At 45.8% G+C, this 20,024-nt stretch overlaps 1 protein-coding gene across 3 annotated transcripts in view; it reads left to right on the top strand.

Moving 5' to 3' along the window:
* Positions 1-20,024, top strand: part of WDR59 (WD repeat domain 59) — a 74,871-nt gene that overhangs the window by 8,585 nt on the left and 46,262 nt on the right. For all 3 annotated transcript variants that reach the window (XR_014493421.1, XR_014493422.1, XM_083370666.1), the window contains exons 3-10: positions 3,109-3,244; positions 4,996-5,081; positions 6,207-6,287; positions 7,421-7,458; positions 9,028-9,116; positions 12,145-12,261; positions 16,053-16,130; positions 17,913-18,069. Coding sequence is in view for 1 of the 3 variants with exons in the window: in XM_083370666.1 (XP_083226792.1) it covers positions 3,109-3,244; positions 4,996-5,081; positions 6,207-6,287; positions 7,421-7,458; positions 9,028-9,116; positions 12,145-12,261; positions 16,053-16,130; positions 17,913-18,069 (782 nt within the window). In the remaining 2 variants the exon portion in view is untranslated. The remainder of the gene's footprint in view (positions 1-3,108; positions 3,245-4,995; positions 5,082-6,206; positions 6,288-7,420; positions 7,459-9,027; positions 9,117-12,144; positions 12,262-16,052; positions 16,131-17,912; positions 18,070-20,024) is intronic.

The raw sequence follows: 20,024 nt of genomic DNA, 5'->3' as shown, positions 1-20,024 counted from the left end.
GATGCAAAATGTGAATTGTATAGGTTTCTAGAATGGATTCTTAGCAGAGAATTCAAATGAACTTCATGCAGGAACATGCATCCAATTTCCCCATGGCTGACTTTCAATCAGTTCCTGAACATTAATTATTCTTTTTGCTGGAGTTTTATATATATCATTCCAACACTTTAATCCAGTAATCATGCTATTTTTTAATGCTGTAAACAATTCAAATGCACCTTGGAAATACCCCTATGTTAACTTCAAATGAAATAATTATTGAGCAAATCGTCATGATCAAAAATAGCCTGATAATCTGTCTCAGAGACTCAGATCCGGAAGCAGCTAAATTGTGGCCTAGATTTGCCAAGTTCAGAAGAGGTGGTGAGTCCTTGATCTCTAGTTCTGACTTATCTAATTGAACGCTCCTCCTTCTCACAGGAGAAGAAAGCCCCTTGTAAAAGCAAAATTGGCTGAATATTTCTGCCTCGTTTGCTGGATTTTATGAATGGAACTTTTTTTTTTAACGGAAGAAGAAGCTATCACTTGTCCTTTGAAAAAGTTATTTCAGAAACACCTTTGCATAGTCATCTGCTTTTTGCAGGAACTACCTAAGAAGCCAGATAAATTCTGGCTTATAGTTTCCATGCAAGTCATTCTGTAACTATAATCTAACGTTTGGTGGTGTTATACAGAAATGTGTAGCTGATCTCTGTGGTGCTGTTGCTGGAACAGTACCAGCGGGTGGACCTAAGTATCCTTAAATTTTGGTAGTAATCTGAATTTGGTTTCAGGCTGTATAGCTCAATCCGTTTCATTGTAGGCACATTTGGTATCAGTTTAGCCCCAGGGGTAGGGAACCTTATGACTTGTGGACTTCAATTCCCAGAATTCCTGAGTCAGCATGGCTGGTTCAGGAATTCTGGATATTGAAGTCCACAAGTCATAAAAGGGCCAAGGCTCCTACCCCGGGTTTAGCCTGATACACTACTTTATGCAGGTAATCTGCAGTTAGGTAGTTTCAGGGCTTGTTGCATTTAATGGTCGCATAAGCAAATCCTTGCTTTAAACAGGAGTCTTCAAACTTGGCAACTTTAAAGACTTGAGTACTTGTGGAGGTCCACAAGTCTTAAAGTTGCCAAGTTTGGAGACCCCTGCTTTAAACCATGGGTATCCAACCTTTTGGCTTGCCTGAACTGGCCTGAATGAAGAAGAATTGTCTTGTGCCTCCTAAAATGTATAATGCAGTTGATGTATATTAATCACATTATAAAGTTAAAGTTGTCTGGTGGTGAGTTGGCTGCCCAAGCTGTGGCCTGTGGGCTGCAGGTTGAACCCACCTGCTGTAGACCTACCTGTTTCTCAACCTTTTGTCAAGTTTTCTCCATGGCCCCCTTCTCCATGGCCTTTTTTTCCTGCATCACCCATTTCCATCCAAGTCCTGTTGCCAGTGACCTCCAGGTTTGTGCTTTGGAACAGAACATATGTTTTTATTCATAAAAACTTTAGCAATGCCCTTTACAATACACAATTACAAACAAAATGTTACTCTTAATCTAATTTATTGGGCCATTGGGACAGATAAAAGATATTATTTGCAGTATAATCTTCTGCTTTTCTGTGGCCCTCTCAGCATATGTGGTAGCCCCCCCCAGAACATGTTTTTCACCCGTGCCCCCCTTGAAACATCCTAGAGCCCCCAGGGGGCCATATGAGAAATAATGTTGCTCCACACCACCATGGTTGTGGTTTACATTGCGAAGTAGCCAATGTAACCTTGATTAATTTGAGGCCTTCTGATTTTTGTGGGTTTACTTTAACTATGAGTAAATCAGGATCAAACTCAATGACTCTTCTAATCTCCTTTCCTGATGTACACACTATCCATTCCGGGCTTTACAAATAAAGCATTTCCAGAAAAACAAGTCTTTGTGGCACCTAAAGGTCAAATACATATATTATGCCATAAGCTGTTAATGTGTCACTATTCATCAGAAGCCCAGTCTAATGTGGCTACTCCCCAGTACTATTTTAATGTCCTTATAAAAACAGAGTTAACCTACATTTTGATATTCCTAAGAGGGCTACAAGGGACGCGGTGGCTCAGTGGGTGAGGACGCTGAGCTTGTCGATCAGAAGGTCGGCAGTTTGGCGGGTCGAATCCCGAGTGCCGCGTAACAGAGTGAGCGCCTGTTACTCGTCCCAGCTTCTGCCAACCTAGCAGTTCGAAAGCACGCAAAAAGGCAAGTAGAAAAATAGGGACCACTCTGGTGGGAAGGTAACAGCGCTCCATGCGCCTTTGGCGTCTAGTCATGCCGGCCACATGACCACGGAGACGTCCTCGGACAAGCGCTTGCTCTTTGGCTTTGAAACGGAGATGAGCACCGGCCCCTAGAGTTGGAAACGACTAGCACGTGTGTGCGGGGGAATCTTTACCTTTGCCTTTAAGAGAGCTACACAGCAGCCTACATATCTTCCTGTAGAAAGAATCTCCTCCACTAAATTCAAAAGAATTTCAGAAGAGGGCTACCTACAAAATATAATCCTTTGGGACTTTGGTGTTCTCTGAACTAGCTTGTTTCACCTGTATGAAACTCCTTGTTGATATGTAACAGCTTGCCCGGCTGGTCTGCGTTGAGGGGTGCTTCTTGATTTTTGATCGGGGTCATGAACCATCAAGAAAGAAATTGCACCCAAATCAGGACAAGCTCCTGCATATAAACAGCCAGCAAACCCTACTGCCTGGTGCGCTGATGACATTAGCTGGGAACGAAAGATCTGCAGGGAAACAACCAAGAGAACACCAAGAACCCAACAGTATGTCCCCAAGCTACCTATGCTCTCCGCTGCTGAAAATATCTCCTGCTTTACGATTGTACCTCCGTTCTAAGCTGAATAGCTGGGAAATCTCAAAAGGTGGGGAAACTTGTTTCACGTTAAAGCGGGTCTTATTTTAAAGCGGGGAAACGTGGCAGCACGGCTTAGGACCGTGATCCCAGCCTCAACTACAATCATACGATGAGGACTGCCTGTGCCTGAGGATAAGAGTTGCCCTCCCGGTCACGGTCGTGGATTACTTTGGATCTACTGCAGTAAGATTCCTTCCTGGTCTTGTGGGCCTTTTTCCAGGCGCCGCTTCCTCTACATCGTTAACCTGGATGCACCGGCCGATGGCCACCGCAAGATCTCCCGTCAGAGCAAGTGGGACATTGGGGCCGTGCAGTGGAATCCCCACGAGAGCCACGCATACTACTTTGCTGCATCGGTAAGTTCTGGGGGGCGGGTGGGGGCTCCTTCCCAGGTGGATTCCAGCAGCTCAACTTCTGCACTTAAACAGCAGCTAATGGGACGGTGCTTCCCAAGTGCTCCAGCTTCCTCACCCATTAGGGCCCAAGGAGATGACCAAAAACAATGTAAAACATCTTCTGAAACGCGCAAAATCACATTCCCTTGTTCTGCATTTAATAATTAATAATAATATAATAATAATAATAATAATAATAATAATAATAATAATAATAATAATAATAATAATAATAATAATAAAGTTGGAAGGGACCTTGGAGGTCATCTAGTCCAACCCACTGCTCAGGCAGGAAACCCTATACCATTTCGGACAAATGGCTGTCCAGTCTCTTCTTAAAAACTTCCAGTGCTGGAACATTCACTGCTTCTGGAGGCAGGTTGTTCCGCTGGTTAATTGTTCTCACTGTAAGGAAATTCCTCCTTAGTACTAGGTTGCTTCTCTCCTTGATGCGTTTCCATCCGTTGCTTCTTGTCCTGCCTTCAGGGGCTTTGGGGAAAAGGTTGACCGACCCTCTTCTTTGGGGCAGCCCCTGAGATATTGGAACACTGCTATCATGTCCCCCCTCGTCCTTCTCTTCATTAAACTAGACATACTCAATTCCAGCATGGATATCTCATCCAAGTTTTCGATGTTTACTTATTTTTGTTTGTATCCCAGCTTTATTGTTTTTTACAAATAACTCAAGCCGGCAAACCTATCCCACACATTTTCCTCCTCTTATTTGCCCCCACAATGACTGTCCTGTGAGGTGAGTTGGATTAAGCGACTGGGTCAAAGCCACCCATCTGGCTTTCATACCTAAGGTAGGACTAGAACTTACATTCTCCCAGTTTCTAACCTGGTGCCATAACCACTAGACAAAACTGGCTCATATAAGCAGAAGGAGCCAGGTAGCGCCTATTCTGACCAATATATTTTATGAAAAAGTATGAGCTTTGAAAGCTCATAAAAGCTTAGACCTTTTAACAAAATTTTTGGTCAGAAAAAGTGCCCCAGACTGAGATTCACTTGCCCACTCCTACAATATTTACACCTCTTGGATATGTAAGATTTAAGGTACTTCCTTTCTTAATATTATCTTAATAGATACAATTTTAAATTTTAATTTAATTAAAATTATTAGTTTAGTAATTATAATTTAATTGAAATAAAATTTAAATTTAATCAAAATTAAATTTATCTAAATAGAACCACTTAGGTGTAGTGGTGCAGGAGCTGGGCTAGAAACCAAGGGATGGTGAGTTCTAGGTCTTTCTTAGACATGAAAGCCTGCCGTGTGACTCTGGGGCAGTCCCTCTCTCAACCCAACCCAACCCACCTCACAGGGTTGTTGTTGAGAAAACAGGCAGGAGTATTAGCTATATTCTCTATAAGATGTCCCCCCCTTAAGAGAACTCTTTTGAGACCCTCAGTAAGTGAGAGTGTGGGGAAACTTTCTGGCCCAAGTATTGGGGAACATATTTTTCTTGGGGACAGGATTTTGAGCAGGACCCTCATTTTAAAAGCTAAACGAATGCTCCCGTTCTCGAGCATCCTTTCTCAACCTTAAGAGTTTGCAGATGTGTGACTTCAACTCCCAGGATTCTCCATTGCTGGCTGGGGAATCCTGGGAAATGAAGTCCACACATCTTCAAGCTGCCAAACACCATTTTAGCAAACGACTCTGTGGTTTTGTTTGCGGCTCCTGATGTTTTCTGTCTGATTTTCAGAGCAACCAACGTGTTGACCTGTATAAGTGGAAGGACGGTAATGGGGAAATTGGCACTTCCTTGCAAGGACACACACGTGTCATCAGGTATGGCTGCCCCGGGGAGCCCAGTGCTTTTTGAGCCAGTAATGCAGTGGTTAACGCTCCTTTCTGTCAGCCCCTCCTGTTGCTCCTCCTTGTTTGCAGCATCTCCCTAGCAGAGACATGAATATATCGAAAGCGTTTAGCTTAGTAGTCTCTGAGCTACAACTCTTCTGTTGTCTTCGGTGGAGGCCAGGCCAGGATTTCTCAACCTTGGTTGCTTGAAGATCTGTGGACTTCCACTCCCTAGCAACTCCGCTCTGCATCTCAGAGAACTACCCAGATTCCACGAGCCACCTTCAGCTCACCACCGCTCAAGAGCACTGGATTTGCAGAAGCTGGACTCCGTAGTAGGGCAAGCTGTTTTGCAGTGTTTTTACTGGAACAAAACTCCTCTTCCGATAATCTCTGGAAAAACCTGGTTGGTTTCTCCCAGGATACTGCCTTGTCGAAACCATGCTCCAGAATGACCCGATGTAGGAAGCATAGAAGGCATAGTTGTTGGCGTTTTTTTTTTTTTTTAAATGTTATAGTCCCTCGTGAACTGTTGATGAAGCCCTGTGTGAAAAGAGCAGCCTAGGCCAGGGGTAGGCAACCTTGGCTCTTTTATGACTCGTGGACTTCAACTCCCAGAATTCCTGAGCCAGCTAGGAATTCTGGGAGTTGAAATCCACGAGTCATAAAAGAGCCAAGGTTGCCTACCCCTGGCCTAGGAAAAGAGAAGCCAAGCAGGGCAGGTTTCCGTGTTCTTGCAAAATACTTTCCCTGGCGGTGCAGAAGGCGGTGGCGAGTGACTGCACAAAGCCTTGTCATTATAAGCTGCCACTGTTGAGCTCTCCTATTTATCTGTCTCAGGGCTGAACATAGAACATAGAATAATAGAAGGGGCCTTCTATCCCTTTACCGTCTGTAAAGTGCACTTTACCTTCTGCAAAGTAGTATGGCCCCTTTATGACCAGTGGACTTCAACTCCCAGAATCTCTGCACCAGCCATGCTCAGGAATTGCCATGGTTGTGCCGTCTCAGGAATTGTGGGAGCTGAAGTCCGTAGGTTCTAAAGAGTGGCATAGTTGCCCACCCACCCCTGATAGATTTTTTCTCTCTCTCTTTTTTCCCCTCTGCTTTTTCTAGTGATTTGGACTGGGCGGTATTTGAGTCAGATCTACTGGTTACCAGTTCAGTTGACACATACATCTACATCTGGGACATCAAGTAAGAGTTTTGGTGGCCTATAAGAAGACATACATAGTCACTTAAGTATTTTTGGGGAGAGTGGGTGTTCCTGTAGGGCAGGGGTCTTCAAACGTGGCCTTTTTATGACTTGTGGACTTCAACTCCCAGAATTCCTCAGCCAGCGTGCAAAGAGGAGTTGAATATCCATCCATGTTTTGTGTGTGTGTGTGTGTGTGTGTGTGTGTGTGTGTGTATGAGGTGGGGGAGAATTCTGTGAAATTGAATTACAGGTTGTTCTCAATTGGGACCAGAAGTTCCACTTTTAAGCGAGGTGATTGTTAAGTGAATCGCACCTGATTCTACTACCTTTTTGCCACGGTTGTCAAGTGAATCACAGCCATTAAGCAAATCCAGTTTCCCCCATTGACTTTGCTTGTTGGAAAAGTAGCCGATGGCGATCGCATGACCCCGAGATGCGGCAACCATCTTAAATACATGCCAGTTACCAAGCACCTGAATTTTGATCACGTGACTTGGGGATGCTGCCACAGTTGTTAGTGTGTGAGTACCAGATGTAAGTCACTTTTTTCAGTGTAACTTTGGATGGTTGCTAAATAAATGGTTGCAAGCCGAGGATCACCTGTACCTTTCTGGCATGATTGACCCTTAAGCAGCTGAAGGCAAGTTTCTAGCATGAATTGGAATGATGTGATTGCTGGAACCAGTTGCTTCCAAGCAGTTTGACACAAAGTTTGTCATATGTCCCGGATGGAACCCCAAAAGCAAGTTGCCTGTTCAATCCCTGCAATATATGCCAGGCTGGCCGCGTTTTCCACACTCGAGGCAAATGGTTTTGCTGTGACTGTGGTGCAAATCAATCGGAAGATGGCTCATCTCTAAGGAGTGGTGCCTGCTGCATCTGTGCGTGAATCACAGTTTCAGGCATGCCTCTTTTCAAGCAGGGTCTGCCTTGATGAGTGACTCATGCAGAAATAGCAAGGGTGATCTCTGTAGGTGGATTTATTTTAATCCAATGCATATGCTATGAAAGTAAACCCCCCCCCCTTGGGTTTCAGAGCAACGTATGCATAGAATACTAATTATTGGGTGGTAGGAGTTTAGGAGAGCGTCGTTAAGTTGTATGTTCTTATGGCAGCATTGTTGTCTTTCAGAGACACCCGAAAACCTACTGTCTCTCTCTCTGCTGTTGGTAAGTACCAATGGATGACTAGCCTGGTTGGAAATCTTCACCACTTGCCTTTCAAGGGATTTCCGAACACATCATGGACTTGACCCCCAGAGAGCATCATTTGTGTCTTCTCCCAGACGCTGTTAAACCCCCTGTCAAATCTTCTGTTCTGAATATTTCCATTGCCGCTCTTTCCTTCATCCAAGTTGTGATTGTCTCATTTACAACTGTAGGATCATAATAACGGTATGATAGCATGGAGAAGCAGACTGCCCATGTTTGCAGGTGGTGTCTGAATACATAAGGGTGCTGGATACGCCACTCATGACTGGTACATAGAGCATGGAATCATAGGGCTAGAAGGGAACTTGGAGGTCTTTAGTCCAGCCCCCTGCACCAGGCAGGAGACCTTATACTATGGGTAGGCAACCTTGGCTCTTTTATGACTCGTGGACTTCAACTCCCAGAATTCCTGAGCTAGCCATGCTGAGGGGAAAGGGAGAGGTTTCCAAGCTGAGCCATGCTGGCTCAGGAATTCTGGGAGTTGAAGTCCACAGTCATAAAAGAGCCAAGGTGCCTTATACCATCCCGGTCATATGGTTGTCCAGGCTACTTCTGAAAATCTCCAGTGATGGAGCAGTCCAAGAGGCAAACTATTCCATTAAGTGTTCTCACTGTCTGGAAATTTCTCCTCCTACATTGGATCTCTTTTTAACAAGCTTCCACCTAGCTGTTACTTCCACCTATTTGTCCTGCCCTCTGCTGCTTTGGAGAAGTACTGGAAATACCTTGTTTCTTGTGTAAATTAGCTGGTAGCCCATGTCTGCACCTAGTTTATAAGGCCTCTGGAATGTGGTAGACAAGTAATTCTAGCTAGAACATAAAGTTGTTTCCATACTCCTGGAGAACAAACGTCCGTCATGGTGCACAGGAGGGCAAGACAGTGAGAAGGTTGCTTGAGGAACGAACACTGGAGTTGCCACCATCCCGTGACAGCTTAGAACAGCCACGTGAGTTGATTCCCTTGCAGCGCTTCATGTTATAACTCTGGGGTCCATTCCTTTCTTGGAAACGTCTTAAGTCTACACTAACCGTAGTCCCTCTTGTGCTAAAGGTAAAGGTAAAGGTTCCCCCGCGCATGCGTGCTAGTCGTTTCCAACTCTAGGGGCCTGTGCTCATCTTTGTTTCAAAGCCGAAGAGCCAGCGCTCGTCCGAGGACGTCTCCGTGGTCACGTGGCCGGCATGACTAGACGCCAAAGGCACACGGAACGTTGTTACCTTCCCACCGTAGTGGTCCCTATTTTTCTACTTTCATTTTTACGTGCTTTCGAACTGCTAGGTTGGCAGAAGCTGGGACGAGTAACAGGCGCTCGCTCTGCTACGCGGCACTCGGGATTCGACCCGCCGAACTGCCGATCTGATCGACAGGCTCAGCGTCCTTACCCACTGAGCCACTGCATCTCTCTTGTGCTATCAGAGCCCAAAACCCTACTGTGGTTTGGATGAGCCGGAGTGGTTAGCTCTGTCGTAGTGACCTTGTTTCTTTCTGGAAGGGGTTCATTGACTCCTAGTCTTCTGCTCCTTCTGCAGCTGGAGCCTCCCAAGTAAAATGGAATAAGAAAAATGCCAACTGCTTGGCAACCAGCCATGATGGGAATGTGCGCATTTGGGACAAAAGGGTGAGTTCTTTTTTTCCTTTCCCTTGCTTCTGTCTAAGGATTGTGTGTGTGTGTGTGTGTGTGCGTGGTGTGTGTGTGTGTGTGTGTGTGTGTGTGCGGACAGCGGACATTGCAAGCTGCTTAGAGCCTTTTGCTCTCTGAAGCCTACTTCACAAGCATTATATTAGATCCACAGTTTGTGGTAAATAACAATGATAAATGATAGCTTATGGGTTATTAGACAAACCACAGTGCCTGGGTTCACACAATACAGTCTCCCCAAATCAAACAAACAGCATTAAGATTTAGTGGAAAGAATATGGTGCAGATACGCTCTGGGTGGTTCTGTCCCTAAATGTACTCCCTTAATGTACCTTGTGCAGGAAACAACATGTCCCTTAGTAGGAAAATCTGGTCATCCTACCATTACTGTAAAAATTCATTTGATTCTTGCAGCACAGAAATACCCGCCCCCTTTTTTTTTTTACATATGACTTCCTGGATCTAGCCGTTGGAAAGCTTGAACCCTGGGCCATAATCTCTACACTGTATCTGTAAGGAATGCAAGCACTGGTGCTTCCTGCTTTGTGCCTCCAAGTTGTCTTGCAATTCCACCGCCATCTGCATTTCAGCTTCTCCCATCTGTTGAAGTGGGAGTTGTGGTGGTGTGTGAATCCAGGTGGGGGGTGCTAATTAGCATTCATGTGTCTCTTGCAGAGCGGAATGTCCGAGAAATAAGAGGATGGGGCTTCAGTCAGAAGAAATAAACATGCCATTAAGAAAGATAAATCGGTTCATACTTAGCTTCTTTCTTTGGAAAATATTCAATCAATCAATCAATCAATCAGAATAGAGCTGAAAGGGACCCTGGAGGTCTTCTAGTCCAACCTTATGCTCAAACAGGAGACCCTATACTATTTCAGACAAGTGGCTGTCCAGGGTCTTCTTAAAAACCTCCAGTGATGGAGCAGCCACAACTTCTGAAGGCAAGCCATCCCACTGGCTGATTGTTTTCACCATTAGGACATTTCTCCTTCGTTCTAGATTTCTTCTCTCCTTGACCGGTCTCCATCCATTGGTTCTTGTCTTGCCTTCAGGTGCTTTGGAGAATAAGATGGCCCCCTCCTCTTTGTGTCAGCCTCTCAAATGCTGGAATACTACTATCATGTCCCCCCTAGTCCTCCTTTTCTCTAGACTGGCCATACCCAGTTCCTGCAACCGTTCTTCCTATGTTTTAGTCTCCAGGCCTTTAATCATCTTAGTTGCTCTTCTCTGCTGGGTCTCTTGCCAATGGATTTCTGATAAGTCAGAATTCTGGCACCTGTGTTAGTGCACAGCTCAAGCTGGTTGGCTACACAGGAGAAGCCATGAATTTCAGGCAGTTTCCTTTGGACAAAAGAAGCTGTGTGGCCGAGTCCCAGATACATCTGACAACGCACTATTTTATAGCCTCTGGCAGTCATAGGTAGTAGAAACCTGTGAAATGTTGGTAGAAACGTAGTACAAACGTGTGAAATATTTCGATCTCAAAACGGTATCCTTGGGCATTCTTTGTTTGAAAAGATACAATTTCTGGGAATTGTGATTCGACATCAGGACAGACTCCACCACAGAACAGAGCTGTTTTGAGCACTGATGTTCGGAAAATTCCAGGCATTGGAATCCACCTCCAAACAGGCTTTTCCAATCCTGGAACAGAGTCTCTGTATTAAAAAGAGTTTTATTTGAGTATTGGAACAGAATCCTCAACTTGCTTTGAGTGGTGTTCCAAGAGAACTCAACCATTGAGAATGTTCTGAGGGGACATTTCAATTTTCTGCTCCCAGCTCATATCCCCCCCCACAGATTCCTACTTCTAATTCCTGCAGAAACATACCTGTCCCAGTGTTCCTTCTCTTTTTCAATTACTGAATTCCAGACATGTTATATGTGCAGGGCTTTCCAACTTGAATCCATTGGGATCATTTCCCAGCTTTGTTCTGGGTAAGAGCAGTAATAGATACTGTAGGTTTCTTTGAAAGATTCTTGACTTATTTTCTGACTCCACTCTTCTCTGTGACTGAGAACGTCTCTTAAAAGGTCTATATACTTTGTCCTTTTTTAAAGTATTTTATTAAATTTCTGTTATTTGTTAGTTGCGAAGTCGTGTCCGACCCATCGTGACCCCATGGACAACATTCCTCCAAGCCTTCCTGTCCTCTACCATCTTCTGGAGTCCATTTAGGCTCACGCCTGCTTCAGTGACTCCATCCAGCCACCTCATTCTCTGTCGTCCCCTTCTTCTCTTGCCCTCAACCTTTCCCAGCATTAGGCTCTTCTCCTTCCTTCTCATTAGGTGGCCAAAGTATTTGAGTTTTAGCTTCAGGATCTGGCCTTCTAAAGAGCAGTCAGGGTTGGTCTCCTCTAGGACTGACTGGTTTGATCACCTCGCAGTCCAAGGGACTCGCAGGAGTCTTCTCCAGCACCACAGTTCAAAGGCCTCAATTCTTTGGCGATCAGCCTTTCTTATGGTCCAGCTTTCACTGCCGTACATTGCAACTGGAAAGACCATAGCCTTGACTATACGCACTTTTGTTGACAGGGTGATGTCTCTGCTTTTTAGTGTGCTGTCTAGATTTGTCATGGCTTTCCTCCTGAGGAGCAAGCGTCTTTTAATTTCTTGGCTGCAGTCCCCATCTGCAGTGATCTTAGAGCCCAGGAAATTAAAATTTGTCACTACCTCCATTTCTTCGCCATCTGTTTGTCAGGAATTGAGAGGGCCGGATGCCATGATGTTGGTTTTCTGTTATTACAGTTCATTAGTGCTTAGTGAACAACGTGTTGTCTGGGTTAATTTTTTGCTTAGTAATAGAAGTTAAGTTCTTACTCTCCATCTTGCTCTCCGTTAACACACGGCAGAGGACAGAATAATGCCCTGGGGTTCTGTTCCCTGGGGTTTGCTGCAGAAGAGAAGCTAAGATGCTTCCAGAACACAGCCTTTGACATCTCAGTGGGTTTGCTGTGGCCTCTTCTGGAAACTTTCCAACAAGACCTTTCTCTCTGCTTTCAGAAACCAAGCACTGCTGTGGAGTATCTGGCAGCCCATCTCTCTAAAATCCACGGCCTGGATTGGCACCCGGACAACGAAAACATTTTGGCTACCTCCAGTCAGGACAATTCCGTCAGGGTAAGTGGGCGGGACTGGGTTGGCTAGGCTGGCCTCCGGGGTTTGCAGGGATATCCAGGCAGAGTGGAAGCCATTGGATGTATTGGGTGCTTGTTTGGGCTGGACAGAAAACCCATGGACCCCAGCAGTGTCAGCCTCTCCTGGCCTTCACTTCTTCTGAGGACCACCAGAAAATGAAAAAAGAGTGCCCTGACGCTGCATCCTCTTCCCTGACCTCAATGACCCAGGGGTGGGTATCCTGGTGAATAAGGGATCTGTTTTCTCTGGATCCCTGCCAAAATTTATTATTGTGTGTTTCTGTAACACCCTTACGCTGTAGGTAAAAGCATCGGCCACTGCAGTCTAGAGATCTTCATATTTGTCTTATATGTTTAGTTTAGGCTTTTTGTTCATCTTGGAAGCTCAGCAAATCCTGAGACATCCACTAAGGCAATTATAATATTCTTACAAATAAAGCTGCCATTGTATGTTTGCTGTCACTGTAGGTACTCTAAGCACAAATGGTGTATTTATTTATTTTTTGAAACTTGGCAAGCTGATATTTATTTATTTATTTATTTTATTTAGTTATATTTATATACCGCCCTATTCCCTGAGGACTCAGGGCGGTTTACAGGGAATTAAAAATCCAAAATACAAAAATTAAGAACAAATTAAAAAGTATTAAATTAACCCTGTAGTCAGTTAAAAAACCCCAAATTAAAAATATGAATAATAATGATATGAATAATGAATAATTCTCCTGAAAACACTTGCAGATCGTCCTCACACTTGGAGCCATTCATTTAACAAACATTTGCAGTTATGATGGCATCGAAAAAAGTGGCTTACAGTTGGTCTTCCCACTTAGGACCATTGCAGTGTCACCTGTGATCATGTGATAAAACTTTGGCTGTCTTGTAATCAGCAGATATTGACAATCATTGCAGTGTCCAGGGTCCCATGATCGCTATTTATGACTTTTCTAGGGCAGGGCTTTTCAACCTTTTCACCCATTGTACCACTTTTAGGATATGGCAACATCCTTGATGACAAAAAAAAAAAATGGAAAAAAGTGATGAAGTACAGGTAGTCCTCGACTTACAACAGTTCGCTTAGTGACTGTTCGAAGTTACAATGGCACTGAAAAAAGTGCCCCCCAAACCACAGCCAAGCAAGACACCTGCCTGCCCGCCCGGCGGTGCTCTTCCTCCTGTCCAAGGTTTTCATTGTGAGCAGCGGGGGTGGGGTGGGCGGTGGAGTGTTTGGTTTTTATTCCCCCCGTCTGCTGGGTGGTTGCAGCAGGTTTTGGTCACTTCACATAACCCTGGGACACTGTAAACATCATAAATATGAATCAGTTGCCAAGCATCTGGGCTCAGCAGATGCGCCAGAATCAGTGCCGAGCTCCAGCTGGAGCCTGGCGCTGATCCTGGCGCTTCTGCTGAGCCCTGATAGCCCTGCAGCTCCAGCCGTCTGTCGCTCATGCTTGTGCGGTGCTACCACCGGTTCAGCTCATTCCTCTCCCCCGCTACCACTTTTCTAAGATGGTCGCGTACCACCTGCCAGGTGCCAATGTACCAAGGTGGTACCCGTGCAACTGGTTGAAAAGCCCTGTTCTAGGGGGCTTCTGAGGTGCAAAGTCAATGGAGGAAGCTGGATTTGCTTAAAAAACTGTCTGATTTGCTTAATAACCACTGCAAAAAAGGTCCCCAAACTGAGTGCTACTCAATCACCATATACTTAGCGACAGACATTCCCAAGGTTGTAAGTCAAAGACTACCAGAATTTGACCGGAGGAATCGTCTGCTCATTTTAGTAGTGGAGATATGCAGGAATTGATCTCTACAGACAGATATCTGTAGGCAGTATGGGTTATTGCCACTGATTTGAATTATCCCTTCTGGCCAGGGGTGATGGGAGTTGTAGTCTAACGCATCTGAAGGCTGTCTCAGATTGCGTAAAGCTGTTTTGTGATCTCTCTGGTTCATTCCTAGCCACCAACTGAATAACCAGCCTTCCTCAACTTGAGGTCCTTCAAATGTTTTGGAGTTTAGTTTGCAGAATACTTTATGGCTGGCCAGAGTTTATGAGAGCTCGTCCAATTTGTTTAGAAATCAGCATGTTGGTGCAAACCGGCACATACTATGATGTTAATGTGTATGTTCTCTTGGACAGCAGTCCCCGGTACTTACTGTGTTGATTTGAAATGCCCTGTAGAGGCCGTCCTTGACTTACGACCACGATTGAGCCCAACATTATTTTTGTTGCTAAGTGAGACATGTGTTAAGTGAATATTTGTCCCATTTTACAACTTTTCTTGCCATAGTTGCTAAGTGAATCACTGCACTTGTTAAGTTAGTAACACCGTTGTTAAGTGAATCCGGATTCCCCATCGACTTTGCTTGTCAGAAGGTCACAAAAGGGGGTCACATAACCCCACGACACTGCAACCGTCATAAATATGAATCCATTGCCAAGCGTCTGAATTTTGGCCACATGACCATGGGGATGCCGCAACAGCCATAACCGTGAAAAACGTTCGTGAGTCACGTTTGTCAGTGCTGTTGTAACTTCAAACGGTCATTAAATGAACTGTGTATGTTCAGGACTACCTGTGCCTTCTTAATGTTTGGATTTAACTCTCCTCTGCTCTCAAAGAGGTCTTCCTTCAGTTCTGGGCCGGCATTGCCGCCAATAGAGATAAAAATGCTGTTCTGTTGGGCAGCAGGGCAGAAAGTCATCTATTCATTTCCTTCCTTCCTCTGATCTAAAAGGAGATTGATTGCTTGGTGTTCCAAGGCCAGGAGTAGCTGATCTGTATCTTTAGATCAGGGCTTTTCAACCAGTGGTACGGGTACCCCCTGTGATACATTGGCACCTGGCAGGTGGTACACGACCATCCTAGAAAAGTAGTGGGGGAGGGGAATGAGCTGAACCGGTGGCAGCACCGCACAAGCCTGAGCGAGAGACAGCTGGAACTGCGGGGCTGTCAGGGCTCAGCGGAAGCGCCAGGATCAGCGCCAGGCTCCAGCTGGAGATGAATGTTGATCCTGGTGTGTCTGCTGAGCCCAGAAGAAGCGCTGATCAGCTGGAATGTTGCAGCATCTCCAGGGTCTTGTGATTTACATTCAGATGCTTGGCAACTGACTCATATTTATGACGGTCACAGTGTCCCAGGCTCATGTGAAGTGACCAAAATCTGCTGCAACCACCCAGCAGACCAGGGGGGGGAATAAAACCCAAACACTCCCCCAACCCCACCCCCTCTGCCAATCCTCAACAGAAATTCTCACAACAATGAAAACCTCGGACAGGAGGAAGAGCGCCGCTGGGCGGGCAGGCAGGTGTCTTGCTCGGCTGTGGTTTGGGGGGCATTTTTTCAGTGCCATTGTAACTTCGAACAGTCACTAAGCGAACTGTTGTAAGTCAAGGACTACCTGTACTTCATCACTTTTTTCCTTTTTTTTTTCTTTTTGGTCATCAAGTTTTTGACCCCTTGCTAGGCGACTGGTGGTACTCGGATGTTGCCATATCCTAAAAGTGGTACAATGGGTGAAAAGGTTGAAAAGCCCTGCTTTAGATGATTGATGGGAGGTTTAGCTTCCTGGAATCCTTGGATACCTGATCCCGCAAACAGAAGGCCAAAGATTTTCAGTCCTTCTCTCCACCCACAACAGCTGCTGAAATTCTCCATTCCCAAATCTTTTAGGGCCGTTTCATTTGTTTTGAATATGGTGGTGTGGTGTTTTTTCCTGTTACGCCGGTTAAGCATCTTTCACCTGAGCGGCCTTTTCTTTCTCTTCTCGAAGTTCTGGGACTACCGACAGCCCCGGAAATACCTCAACATTTTGGCCTGTCAGGTTCCGGTCTGGAAAGCCAGATATACGGTAAGGAGAGCCTCCGCGGAGCCCAGGTGAGCAGAGAGGCCGGCAGTGGGTCTCGCTCGCCCATGGGGTGCATGATGGCCCCTCTCTCCAAAGAGAGCAACTGCGTGTTTTGGGGCTCCTGGAGGGAGGTGGCAATTACATGGTGACCTCACTGGAAGGGGAGGGGTGGGGGTTTGGACCCCATCTGTTGTACCGTGGAGGTGTTTAATGGGGGGGAGGAGAGGAATAGGCCACTTACTTTATTTGTAGACTTTTTATTTTTAAAAATGGGTTTTTTTCCTTCCAAAATTATTATAGTTGCCTTTGGTGGCTTCTGCTAAATTTTGCTAGTGTGATCTGGGGCATGTTCTGGGATCTGCAAAAAGTGATCTGTGGCCCCAGATGGTCACCACTGCCCACCCTTTGCTTGGGGAAGGGATGGCAGCTCACAGTAGAGCACCCACATATACACAACCCTTCCTGTACACTACCCTTGAGGTTCATTCTCCTGGCAAGGTTGGGAAAGAGACAGTTTGGCCCGAAACCTGTTGTCAGTTGTTGAACTGGAATTCCTATCATCCTGGGTTGCCCTGGAGAAGAAAGCTGCCGTCCATGTTTGGGAGATACATGCTGAAGGCTTGCACAGACAGTGCCAAGCTAGACAAACCCGAAAATTTGATAGGCATGGTGGCTGCTTCCGCTATTCTTGGCTAGGATAAGCTGGTAATGCTGGGCACTGGGAAGCCTTAAATACAGTTGTGTTGTCTTCTGGGGTCATGTCTCTTCTTTGTGTTCCTGTGGGCAAGAAAAGTCTACAAGAGGTACATCATAGTGATGTGGCCTCCATTGCCGCTTACTACTCTGCTCACCATTATCCCATACACGGTTTTACCTTAAACTGCATAATTTCAAATTCTGCCTCCTAACCAAAGGTAGAATTGCAAGCTCACGGGGGCAGCTGATAGGAGGCTTAAAAGAGACTCCCAGCTACGGTGTAAGGACCTGCCTCCCTCCTCCTACCAAGAAAGCAGAACTCTTGAAACAGGTATCATTTCAACAGGGACTTTTATTGGCAGGTACAGACAGCAGGAAAGCTAGGCAGGGTCTGAGGTTTTCCTGCCCGAATCGATAAGGTTAAAGGAGCAATAGAAACACCCCCCAACTGTCCATCTGGTCTTGGTTCAAACAGGCCAATCCATAGGTGTCAAGGCACCTCTTCTCAAGGTTGTTAGGTCTCCACAGCTTCCTCCCTCTGCCTGGACATAAGGCAGATGACCTGGAGGCACATTCCATTCACGCCTGGAAGAAGATACATCAAAGCGGATAGAGCAAAGCAAGGAAGTATTCCTCCCCCCACCCCAAGTGCTACAAGGCCCCCTCCCCCCCAAGAGAATGGCAGAACCCAGAAAAGCGGGATATGAGAAATTAGAAATAGAAAGTAGGAGATTGGGTTCTGAAGGAGATTTAAGGAAAAACTGGAGAAAATCCATAGCCTGCTTTAATTACTGCCCACTTGCCGTGAGGTGTTAGGAAGCTTGTAAACACACACTGTTCTGCAGGATCCAATCTGGGCCGGTCACCAGGACCAGGGGTTTTGTCTTTTGAGCTTTCGGACTTGTGTCCCAAAGCTGGAAAGACAAAACCCTTGGTGCTGGTGACCGGCCCAGATTGGATCCTGCAACGTTATCCTGGAATGCCTGTATTCCCCTACAGACTCTCTTCTGCCCAGCACTCCTGTGCAACTGTAGACCTCTTCGGAAAGCGAAATGCAGGGGAGATGCTGACCTTCTTTCCCATTTCTAGCCTTTCAGCAACGGTCTGGTGACGGTGATGGTGCCCCAACTTCGAAGAGAGAACAGCCTCCTCCTTTGGGATATCTGTGACCTCAACACGCCAGTTCACACCTTTGTGGGACACGATGATGTTGTGCTAGAATTCCAGTGGAGGAAACAGAAGGAAGGTGCGTGACTGGAAACTGGGTGGGGGTAGGGGTGGGGTGGGGGGTTAGGGTTGCGATTCATGGAGCAAATGGAGCAAAACTCACTTAACAGTCTTGCTTAGCAACATAAATTTCAGGCTCATTTGTGGTCGTAAGTCAAGAACTATCTGCATAGTGTAATACAGGGCTTTTCAACCAGTGGTACGGGTACCACCTGTGGTACATTGGCACCTGGCAGGTGGTACGTGACCATCCTAGAAAAGTGGTAGCGTGGGAGGGGAATGAGCTGGACCGGTGGCAGCACCGCACAAGCCTGAGCGAGAGACGGCTGGAATTGCAGGGCTGCCAGGGCTCAGCGGAACCACCTGGATCAGCACCAGGCTCCAGCTGAAGCTCAATGTTGATCCTGGTGTGTCTGCTGAGCCCAGAAGAAGCGCCGATCAGCTGGAATGTTGCAGCATCTCCAGGGTCTTGTAATTTACATTCAGATGCTTGGCAACTGATTCATATTTATGACGGTCACAGTGTCCCAGGATCATGTGAAGTGACCAAAACCTGCTGCAACCACCCAGCAGAGGGGGGGGGAAAAATAAAAACCAAACACCCCCCCACCCCACCCCCGCTGCTAATCCTCAACAGAAATGCTCACAACAGTAAAAACCTTGGCCAGAAGGAAGAGCATGGCCGGGTGGGCAGGCAGGTGTCTTGCTCTGCTGTTGCTTGGGAGGCACTTTTTTCAGTGCCGTTGTAACTTCAAACAGTCACTAAGTGAACTGCTGTAAGTCGAGGACTACCTGTACTTCATCCCTTTTTTTTTTTAGTCATCAAGTTTTTGACCCCTTGCTAGGCGACTGGTGGTACTCGGATGTTGCCCTATCCTCAAAGTGGTACAATGGGTGAAAAGGTTGAAAAGCCCTGGTGTAATAATTCCAATCTTCCAGCATAGTATGTTTGAAACCCCACAACACGTTCCCCAAAGCTAATAGATACGTCTAATGATTTTGCACGCCAAGATTATAAGCAGGCTCTTTTTTTGCGTATTCTTCTATCGCCAACCGATAAAGGCAGAGATTTTCTCTGTCTGAAATTTTGAGCTGAGAATCTGTAAGCAGCAGCTGCTCAAGGTCTTAGCCTGGTGGAGCCCAATTGCTGGGCATGTGTGGCACACACATAAATGATGAGAAAAACTATCGTTTTTTCTCTTTACAGGTACCAGGCAGGCTGGTCTTGTAAGAATCTCTTGAGTGCTCAGATGCTAAACAAACTATTGATTTTAATGTGTCAGTTTACCCACAAGCTTTGGCGTTGTCTGCAGCACAGTCTTTTAGTTAAACCTTTGCAGGTAGTCCTTGACCTACGACTACAATTTTTATGTTGCTAAGTGAGAAATGTATGACCTTTTCTTACCACAGTTGTTAAGTGAATCATTACAGTTGCTAAGTCAGTAACATGGTTGTTAAGTGAATCTGGCTTCACCATGGACTTTGCTTGTCAAAAGGCCACAAAAGGGGATCACGTGACCTCGGGACGCTGCAACCGTCATAAATGTGAGTCGGTTGCCAAGCATCTGAAATGTGATTGTGTGACTGGAGATGCTGCAAAAGGTCGTAAGTGCGAAAAATGGTCCTAAGCCCCTTTTTTCTAGTGCCGTTGTAACTTTACACGGCCACTAAATGAACTGTTGTAGGTTGAGGACTACCTATATTATAGCCAGTGGCCAGGGATCATTATAATAAAATTTAAAAAACTTTTAAAAACATTTTAAGTATAATCACCAGGAGCTACAGGTGGACATTCTGTCAACTGGTGAATCCTTCTTGCAATACAGCAAGATTCTCTCATGGAATACCGTAGCTGACCTTAGGATTTTTGTCACGAAAACTTACGTACAATTCCTCTGGGCCACCAGGAAGATTCTTAATTTATCAGAATTCTAGAATTGTGGATGAAAGCCAATTTAACCCAGCCAGCCTTAA

The sequence above is a fragment of the Vipera ursinii genome (genome assembly GCF_947247035.1).
Source record: "Vipera ursinii genome assembly, chromosome: 10".
NCBI classification, from domain to species: domain Eukaryota; kingdom Metazoa; phylum Chordata; class Lepidosauria; order Squamata; family Viperidae; genus Vipera; species Vipera ursinii.
The sequence above is the reverse complement of the archived record's forward strand: the minus strand, read 5'-3'. Positions and strand labels throughout refer to the sequence as shown.